General features: G+C 33.1%; 1 protein-coding gene across 1 annotated transcript; it reads left to right on the top strand.

Annotated features, from left to right (window-relative positions):
* Nucleotides 1-4,704: 4,704 nt before the first annotated feature.
* Nucleotides 4,705-10,118, top strand: LOC124820172 (uncharacterized). Its single transcript, XM_047291822.2, has 7 exons — nt 4,705-5,052; nt 5,788-5,859; nt 5,955-6,019; nt 7,548-7,683; nt 7,758-7,841; nt 9,084-9,176; nt 9,598-10,118. Exons 1-7 carry the CDS (start codon nt 4,804-4,806, stop codon nt 9,601-9,603), a joined length of 705 nt encoding a protein of 234 aa, XP_047147778.1. The 5' UTR covers nt 4,705-4,803; the 3' UTR covers nt 9,604-10,118.
* The last annotated feature ends 619 nt before the right edge of the window (nt 10,119-10,737 follow it).

Here is a 10,737-nt window from a genome sequence, read left to right as displayed (position 1 = left end):
AAATTCGACAATAATTAATGACAGATTGAATTTGATATAGGCACCTAGAAGATGATGGATTTAGCATTGTAGACAAAGAATTACATTGAAAATCGCGAAGGAAAGGAGAGGAATTGCTGAGGCGAGTAGAGCGACGAAGGGGTGGTGCAAGTGATGTTGAAAGTTGTGTATCTGAAGATGATGGTAAATGGTTAGGTGATGAATTATTTTAGCTTGTGTCAGTTTGTTGTGTGGTGGTTTGGGATTGTGTAAAAGGTGGGTCAGATTAAGATCTATGAGTAGTAGGTGAGAAGTTAGATGAATCATGAGAAATAAATGGATTGTGTGAATGTTGGGCCGAGTGGGGCTGATAGTGTTCAAGGTATGGATCCATGAAAGGAGTAGAAATAGTGATGTGAGGAACAGTGGTGTTTGAACTTGAATTTGGTGTGAAGGGAAAATGAAATTTAGAAAAGAAAACATCTCGCGATATAAAGATAGTTTTAGAAATCAAATAAAAAATAACATATCCCTTTGTTCTAGTTTGAAAATCAAGAAAGACTCTCTCACGAGAACGAGCATCAATTTTCTTACGTGGAGTGTGTGTGGAGCGTAACATAAACAACCAAAAATTTTAAGCATGAAAAAATCAGGTGTTTGTTTGTGTAAAAGCTCATAATGGCACATGTTTTGAATGACAGAAGAGGGGAACACAGTTAATTAAATAAACAACATATTTAACCGCATAGGACCAAAAATGTTTAGGAAGATGAGATTGAAACATAAGTGCACGAGCAACATAAGAATGTGTTGATGTGTTCTTTCAATTTTTCCATTTTGTTGGGGAGTGTAAACACAACTAGTTTGATTAAGGATGTCTTTAGATGCTAAGAAATCTTTAAGAAAAAGTTATGGACCATTATCCATGCGAATGCATTTGATTTTTGTGTCAAATCGATTTTCAGCAAAGGCAATGAAATTTTGGACATGTGTTTTTACCTCAGCTTTAGATTTTAATTAAACAATCCAAGTGAATCGACTGTAATAATCAAGAATGGTTAAAAAATATTTGTGACCATTAAGAGAAGGGGTAGAAAAGGGACACCAAATGTCCATATGAATTAGACCAAAAGTATTTGAAGCTCTACTCTTACTAGAGGTATAAGACAATTTTCTTTGTTTTGAAAGAAGACAAATATGACAATTTTCATTAACATGCTTTGGAATAAAGGGATATTTATTATGCAAGTCATTGAGACGTTTTTCAGAAAGGTGGTCAAGCCTAAAATTCCATAGGTTGACCGAGGATAAAGATGGGGTAACAACATTGTTGGCACAAGAAATAAGGTTTTCTCCTTCCTTTTTGTTTTATAAATAGTAAAGACCTTTTGTCAATTTAGCCAAACCAATCATTTGACATGTGTCCATTTCCTGTATTTGACAAGAATCATCATAAAATGGAAGTGAGTATTTGAGGAAATTAATTTTGATATAGAAAGAAGATTGAAGTTAAATTCTGATACATATGGTACATCGTGGATTCATTTTAGGGAAAATTGGACCTTACCAAAAAAAATAAGATTTAACAATGGTACCATTGGGTAAATATATATCAATAGGTTTTATCTTTGAATAATTTTGAAAAAGATGTAAAGAGGACGCAATGTGATCTGTTGCACCGGAGTTTATGATCCATGGGACAATGATTGGTGATGGTGAGGGTGTGTGTTTACTGGAGTTAAGAACGTGTGCGGTGGTGCACAAAAGGAAAGAAATATTAAGAGAATCAGAAATTGGGCCCTTTTGTTTGATATGAGAAGAATTAGCATTCGAGGGCTAGACATTAACACTTGAGCCCACATCATTTAAGGAAGAATTTGGCTGTTCTAGAAGATCCATTACTCATTGATATTGAGTTTGGGTTAGAGTAAACCTTGATTCATGTAGGGTTGTCGTCGTTGTCACTTGTGAGCCATCAAGGGATGCATTTTTTACGACACTGCTAACATAGGAGGAAGAGCCAACGTCATTGCATTCATTGTCGCCGTTGAAGTGTGGTTTATCGAGATAATGAGGGTGATCGGGAGGATACCCATGTTTGTTATAACACACATCAATGGTGTGGCTAGTTCGTTTGCAGTATGAACAATATTTATTTAAGTTTTGCTTGAAACTTCCATTTAGAGAAGGACCGCCACCATGACTCCTGTTGTGGGAGGAGGAACTGACGACATTGATGAACGAATTGACTCCCTCAATGTTTGTTGATGACATTGATGGGATATGTTGGCGCTCTTGCTGGATAACCATGGAGAAAGCACGATTGATGGAAGAAAGAGAATCCATAAGCAAGATTTAGGAGTGTACCATTGAGAATCGATCATCCAAACCCTTTAAGAAGAGTATAATAAGATCTTGTTGATAATATGTCTTGGCGGAACAAATGTAAATAGGAAAGGGGCGAAAATTGTCTAGTTCATCCCAAAGAGACTTGAGGACAATATAATAGTCAGAGACAAATTTTGAACCTTAATGAAGGCCAAAGATTTCTTCCTGGACCTCTGTTATACGAAGCAAATCACCTCGAGAAAAATGTTCCTGAAGATCAGTCCAAATATCAATGGAGTGATCAAAGAAGATAATAGACTCTAAGCAATGGAGGAAGACAAATAGTTAAGGAGCCAAGATTGATCAATGTATTACAACGTTCCCAAGAATGGTACGAGATATCTTTAAAAGAAGGAACAAGTATGGAACCCATCAAAAAACCCATTTTATTTTTGGAAATCAAAATCATTCTAAAGAAGCGAGACCAAGAATGGTAATTATTTTCTATATGAACAGGTGTAATAGAAACAAAACTAGGTCCTTCACTGGGATGAATATAGAAGGGACTGGAAGGAATGAGACTAGAGTAAGAAAAGGCACTAGAATTAAGATTGAATTCTTGACTATGACCTGTGTTATTGGAATTTGTTTCAGTCACGATGAAGAGAAGAAAAAGGGTAGAACTCCAGGAAGGAGCTCTGATACCATAAAAGAACATAGACAAAGAAAAGAGAGAAAAGAGGCAAAGATGCAAAAAGAATTCATTGTTCTGTATTGCCTTTCATAAAAGATAATATATATATATATATATATATACACACACACACACACATAAAAGATGACTTAATAAAACAAGGAAAAAAACAAAAAAGTCCTATATACAATACTATTGTCTAATATATTCTTATGTTGTGTTATTTTCTATTTTGCTTTTGTATGTGCTTTGTTGGGCCAAATTAGGCCTTGCTTCTATTACAACCTAGGTTTTGAAGTTTAACAAAAAGCAATAAATGAAATATTACTATATACAGAAATTTGTTTAAAACCATACTCTCTAATGAAGAAACATTTTATAACGTCAATAAATAATATTTTTTAGACCAAACTGTTTAAATGAAATAGAAAATCATAAACAATGGCGGAAAGAAAGTATCTCTCATTGAAATCTCTCAATAAGCAAAATAAGTTAGCTTCTTATGAAAACAAAAGTTTATCTCTTATGTAACACCAAAGTTAAAAGAAATCTGTATTCAATAAGTGAGTGGTGCTAATACTCGTTGTAACAAAAAGTGGTGAGAATACTCAATAAAATCTTAGAAAGTCAAAACTTGTGTAATCGTGGAAAAAATTAGTAAAACTCCTTAACAATTCTTAAGAGAGAATTGGACATAACTTAGGTTGAATAAACTAGTATAAAAATTTGTAGTTTATTGCTTTTATGTTCAAAATATTTTCATTTACTCGTCTTATGAAATTTAGTGTGTAAACATTTCATAATAATTATACATTTTCTTTACAAGTTATTAGATAAATAATTTAAAAAATAGTATTTATCCCTGTAGTGTTTTTCCACGTCCTTGTATAAATGTTAAATCTAAAAGTTTCAAAAAAAAAAAAACAATTACTATCATTTATAATCAATACAATACCATAAATGTTAGATTTAAAAACTCCTAAACAAAAAAATTACTATCATTTACTAAAAGAGTTGATAAACCCGACCAAAACCTATATTAAATCGGACTTGCTTACAAATTTGAACTTTTTTGTTTTTTCAATTTTATTATCTCAATAATTTCTTTTTAAATTTAAATAATTATTCATAATAAAAAATTATTTTTCAGTTTTATCATTTTAATAGCTTGTTTTTTAATTCAAATAATTACTCATTATAAATAAAATAATTATTTAATCTTTTATCATTTTATAACCATCTTTTTAAATTTTAAATAATTACTAATAATAAAACAAATTATTTAGGTAATATTACTTATAATATTTTTTTATTTCAATAACTAAAATATATTTTTTCTATAACTAAATCTATAATTATATATATATATATATATATATATATTATTTTTTTACTTTTATTCTTTTAATTATTACTTTTAAAATTTAAATAATTTATAAATATTTAAAATATGCAGGCGGGCTTCGCCCGTGTTTTTAGTAAATAAATAAATAAAATATTTAAGTTACAATTGATTAAATACTTGTAATTAATAAAAATTAACCTACCGAAAATAAAATTTTCATTTGAAAGTATAAAAATTAAACATAGTAATTTGAAGAAGAAATATACTTGCACCACTTTATTGGTGGTGGTTTAAAGAAGAATAAAAGTGGTTGCAGTTTGTTTCATAAACTTCTTCAACGAGGCATTGAGAGCAGTGAGCCAACACTGTTACCTTTTTGGAACCCACCCTCGCTTGCACTACTCTTTTCTTTTCTTTCTCCTTTTCTCCTCTCTCTCTCTCTCTCTCTCTCTCAAAAATGGTGGACCACTTCATTGTTTGCATCGATCAGATAATAGCCTCCACGGCCTGTTTTGGATCACTGGATGCGAGAACCTGTGATCATGGAGTTGATCTTATGATACCGGTTTCTGACAATGCTGGAGAAGGGTGTTGCTCTTCTCCAAACAAGTATGATGATGAAGATGTCGTTGAGTGCAGAATATGTCAGGAAGAAGATCAAGTCCAAGCCATGGAGGCACCTTGTTCTTGTAATGGCACTCTCAAGGTGGGTTTTTCATCAACTTCCTCTCTCTTACTTTCCTCAAACCCAGTACCCAAAATAACCAACTACCTCTACATGTTGGAAAAAATGTAACTTGATCAATAAAACATCAAGTGGTTGATGGGGTTGTCACGTTTCTTAAAAGTTGGAAGCTTTAGTTTTAGTGAGCAACTCGTAGAGCCATGTTGCATGAACTGGTAGTACCCTTCTGTTCTCTCCCTGTATAGATATATCCTGTATTTACTTGTCACACTACTCACTTTAAGTAGCATGTGTTTGCAGTGTCTTCACTTGTCTCAATGAAATGGCTTCTTGAATTAGTGTTTTTATGGAAAGCATTTCTGTCGTGAGTGATCTGTGTACGTTATGGTGGTGAGTTTGATGTTGACTGCCGAAGCCTAACACAACCCTCCTATTTGTCTAAAACTTTTGTCTTTTATTGAGTTGAATGATGTGGTGTGATCCATGTATTTGACCTTTCTTAGCGGATAACGATCTGTGTTTGTTGTTGTTGAAAAACATTTCAGTTATTCTCATTCATGGTATGCTGCTTTATCTCACGAATCTTTACTTTAGTTGACTTCTGTTGCATTTTGTACAAACGAAGAGGCTTAGCTTTTACTGGTTTGGGAGCTCTGTGATGTTTTGGGAATCCTTTTGGATACTAATGTCATGGTTTTGAGTTTTGACTTCAAGTTGGATTATAAACATATTAGCTCACCATTTCTTGGCACGCAGTTTGCTCATAGGAATTGTATCCAGAGATGGTGCAATAAGAAAGGAAATACAATATGTGAAATCTGTAAACAGGTTGGAGTTTTTCCCATCTCATTCGTGCTATTTTTTCTTCTTGAGTTGCCTAAATTTAAAATTGGAAGCTACGAGTTCTCTTTCACACTTTTTAGGAGTTCTCACCAAATTATTCTCTTCCACCAGTCAGAAGCAATGCAATTATGGCAATTGATATAAGGTAATTTTGAACATGTATTGGACTAACTGATTTATATATGACTTCTTTATAATTTACATCTTCTGAAAGGTTTTGCTCAAGGTCTGAGAGTTGTGTGAGCTGAGATTTTCTGTCTAAGCCTGGTATTTGGCTCTAAAATGCACCTAGGCTGCTTATTCTTCATTACTGTGTCGTAGATATGCATAGGACAATGATCTTGCATGATGTATAGATAGAATCCGGTAAATAATTTTCAATGAAGTTTGACTTTCCAATAGATGGTTAGACCAAGAAGGATTTTGGAGAGAATCATTAAAAGCGATCTATAGTAATAATATCTTGAGAAATTGGATTTTAATTTCAGCCAGTGGTGTGGTGTAATTAATCATCCATATGTAGCCAATTATTTCCCACATAATGTCTTTGTAGTTGCTGATGAAAGAAGTTGCACTGATGAATTTAGATGCATTTTAATATTTTTAAACGTTGTTTCTAGAAATTGCATCTCAACTCAACAAACATATTAGGAAGCAATTGGATAGATTTTCAATAAACATTTATATATAGAAATAAATTGACTTAAGAAAGTAATATAAATCAAACTGCTCACAAAGTTAATATCAACTTATGCCTCAACTTTTCAAAAGGTCCTTCATCTAATTTCTCTATATGCTCTCTTATGCTCCTAGTAGAAAGACACTCATCTATTTTTTGATCATTCACAATTCTGCTCTATTATTCATCCCATTATTAGATATAAAATTCAAAGTCTCGCCAGCTTCTGCACCTTCCCCTTGGATCATGTAGAACCATATGCCTGCATTTTGAAATATTTAGAATCAATTTGCTGCTTTGAATTCTGAAGAGGTGATAAGTGAATAAGTTGGTTTAAACATTAGGTATTGTCCATTGCAAGGCTAACAAGATTACCTCATTATGGTTCTAATTCAAATTTCAATTCAATCATTCAGACAACTCGAATTTGAGTATTTTTTACATAACCAAGTTATTCATCATAGAGAGTTGTATTAGTAAAATCGTATTGGCTTTTCATTTGAGACATTTTAACAATTAACCGATCTCATCCATGTCAATGAGATGTTTGTTGTGTCTCACTTTTGGTTTTCAAACTGTTTCAGTATTGTGGTTGGGTGTGTAACTCAATCTCAATCGCCAGGTACGAGGTTCATGAGTAATGTTATTAACACGTCACAAGCATGATGGGCGTTCTCCTTGAAGCCAATTTACAAGACTTTCCTTGTTCTGGCATTATCAACAAATGTTGGCCCTCTCCAATTATCTATCTACCCTCTAGCCCCTCCTTGTTTTTCTGTAAAATAGGAAGTTATTACCACTATTCCAAATGGTGGGGTCTGTATCGCTCTTATCCTTCCAAACTTCAATAGCGGCAACTAGTTAAAGAAGCGTAAAGCTTTTGCTGTTTTGTTTATGTCCCTCTGGCGCTCACCTTTTTTTCAGTGCTTCTTTTAATATCTATGATTGATGATTGATTTTGCCTCAAGTAAGATTTATATCGTTCCATATACAGGCAAGAATCTGGGAATAATGCTGATATGCATGTTGATCTAGCTTCAGCTGAGCACCAGTTGCTGCAAACTGAGTATGAAGATTATGCCATGTCACAAACCAGTAGCATTGCTTGCCTACGATCTACCACTCTCTTGGTAAGGAAACAGATATAATGTTAAGACGTGTATTGGTTCATCCTTTCCGAGAGATGATGATAATATATGTGCAGTTGTTGATAATTTTGCTTGTACGCCAAGCTTTAATGGTCACAAAGAACTCCACAACTGGACAAGATACGTCAATAATCTTTAATGTAAGTAGCATGTTCTGATAACTTTTCTTGGCAAATAAACGTGTGTTTAATTCCTCTTATTAGGAGGGTCTATGTTAGGAATAATAGAAGTGAAATCTGAGGACTGGAACCTTAGGGCTATTGATGGAAAAAAGTAATAACCATTAATAACAATAAGTAACTAGTCCGAGTTATTGTGGATATATGGTGGTTATGAGACAGTTAAGAGAAAAGTGGTCACTTTTATGATTTGAGTAAAGGAGGAGGGAGACCAGCAAGTCTCTCAGACACCAGCTAATCAGAGAGAGAGAGAGAGAGAGAGAGAATTCCCACTATATATTCTGCACCTCTGATACTATACCATATTGGTATTGAAGCAAAGATGGATTTTCTGCTATAAAGAGTGATTTGTCATTCTATATCTGATCTAGTTCTATCAGTGATGTAGCATGCATAAGCTTTGGGATGTAAGCACACGCTCAGACTTGACACAATAGACACATTTTATGGAACTAGGTAATAATCTCAAAATGGCATAAACTAGTGAAAGTATCTATTTGTTGAAATTCCTTCATGCCAACTTATTGGGGATGAACTTTATATTTGTGCATATAACTTCTTAATAACCAGTTCAGTTGTAAATCATAGTTATTATCAAATATCATTTAAGTTTGATTGATCAAAAGAAATATACTTTTGGTAACTGAAACTGAAGAACTGAATGCTTTCCAATCAATTAGCTAAGCTGACAGATTAGCTCTTTGATTCTTACCACTTAGTATCTCAATTTTGTGTATTTTAGAAGTTTCTGTTAGGTTATTGATAAGTTCCCAAGCACTTGGAAAATCTAACCTCAAAAGCTACTAATTAAGGTGGGAAAACTAAACACTTACTCTATTGAGCATCTCATATTACTTGATGTAAGACTTAGGCACCTCATAATACCAGAGTCCTTATCATTTATGTGTGCTCAAACATGGTAATGACAAAAAGGTAGGCTAGTACATTGGTTGAAAAGTCATTTGGTGGTGTCAGCACAGGAAGGTTGCAAATTAAAAAAAAAAACTCTTTTTTCTAGATTTTCCACTGCCACCTACTATTATTATGCACCACCACATTTTATTGGGTCACATGATCAAAATTCAGGTCTAGAAACCTAATCTACCGACTCTGGACTTAAATGATTTCAGTCTTTTTTTCATATCATCTGTTCTTTCTAGATTTGATGTGTACTAAATGCCAAATTGGCATGATTGATGGCAGCTTGAGATATCACTTCTTCAATTTGCTGGTGTTCTTTTGCCGTGCTATGCAATGGCACGATCCTGGTATGCGATACAAAACCGAAGACGGCAGGTATGGCTTTAGCTGATGCTATTGGAGCATAATGAATTGTGTATGTAATAAGAACAATTCTCATTTTATGATTGAGAGAATTATATATTTAGGCCACCCAATTTTATGCAGTTAGTCGATTTAGTGGCCACATTACCAATAGCTGTATTTTTAAGAAAATCAAAGTTATAATTTACTAACGTAAACTCTTCTATTTCTTAAAGGTATTTTAGTTTGCTATTCCCTTTAAGTATATTTTTTAAGAAGATCAAAGTTATAACTTTTAATGTCCTGCAGAAAAAAAAAAAATAGTGTATGTTAGAAAGTTCCATAAAGGATGCCCTAAGATGGTTATTTTCTACACACTCACTTGCTCCCCTGGATAGAAAAAAAAGAGTTGAAGTTTTGGTTCATTTCTTCATATAAGTTGTATCTTTTGCAGGTTTAAGTCATGTAACAGATGATGTTATCTTCACTGGATGTCACAAAATTTGAGCAATTATAAGAAGAAACAACATGCTTTTGCTGTTGTATATATAGACCATGCCATGGTAAAATACCACAAAGTGAAGTTATATTTCAGAGCAATTTTCTGCACCTATTTCCTCCTGTGGAAAAGGAATATCTCAAGTGTGGTACAGTACTACAAAAACGTGAATATTAAGCATTTGGGTAGGAGTGGAGTCAACTTTTTGAGGGGCAAAAAAGCCCATAGGTCCTTTATGTTGACAGCAGCAATTTGTAATAGTATTACCTTTTTCAGCCCTTGATATTTTGGCACATCAAACTCATGCGCCAATTTACTGTTTCTCATCATCATGGATTTGTACACTAGCTTATTTGTAGCTGTAGGAATATTTATAATTTATAGTTTTGCTTGGTGTAATAAGCTTTCTGTATACTGAAACTATCAAGTTTCAATTGATAATCTGTTAGCATTATAAAAATGTCTAAAGTTACTGCTCTGCACTTTTGATAACGAGATTTGATTTAAATTTCTTAAAATTAAACTGACCCTGAAAAATTTAATGCAGTTTTTATTTATTTATTTATCTTGGAAATGGTTTGTTCCTTTTTTTCTTATAGGAATCAAATAAAGACAAGTTGTTGGTCTGAAAATGTTACTCGACTGAGTTTTGTTCACCAAGATCTCTGGTTCAAGTTTGCTGATAAAAATAATGTGATCAAGAGAGAAGAAACACATAATATGACACACTTTTGGATCATGACACCTCTGAGAATGAATAGTCTGTTGTGATGAGTAAATTGAACGATTCATTGAACTCATAATTGGGTCTTACATAGTGACATATATACTTTACTTTTCATTTGGTGGTCGGTTGGTGTTGTGTTTTTTGCTTGGCAAAGAAACAGAAGACCAGGAAAATGGAGAACAGAATCTAGTTGTTTTTCCTATCCTTATTCTACCTTTGATATCATTTGACTAAAATCAAGTGGTTTCAAAAATAAAATACACAAAGTATATCATTTTTCAAAAGTTACAACTCTTTTAAGAGATCATATATGTAGGAATTCAAGTAGATTCGGTCTTGTTAACTTTTACATCTTCAATATGTCTTTA

This window comes from Vigna umbellata, chromosome 1 (genome assembly GCF_029865625.1).
Source record: "Vigna umbellata cultivar VRB3 chromosome 1, Vumbellata_1.0, whole genome shotgun sequence".
Taxonomy (NCBI): domain Eukaryota; kingdom Viridiplantae; phylum Streptophyta; class Magnoliopsida; order Fabales; family Fabaceae; genus Vigna; species Vigna umbellata.
This window is presented reverse-complemented; position numbering and strand designations above follow the sequence as displayed.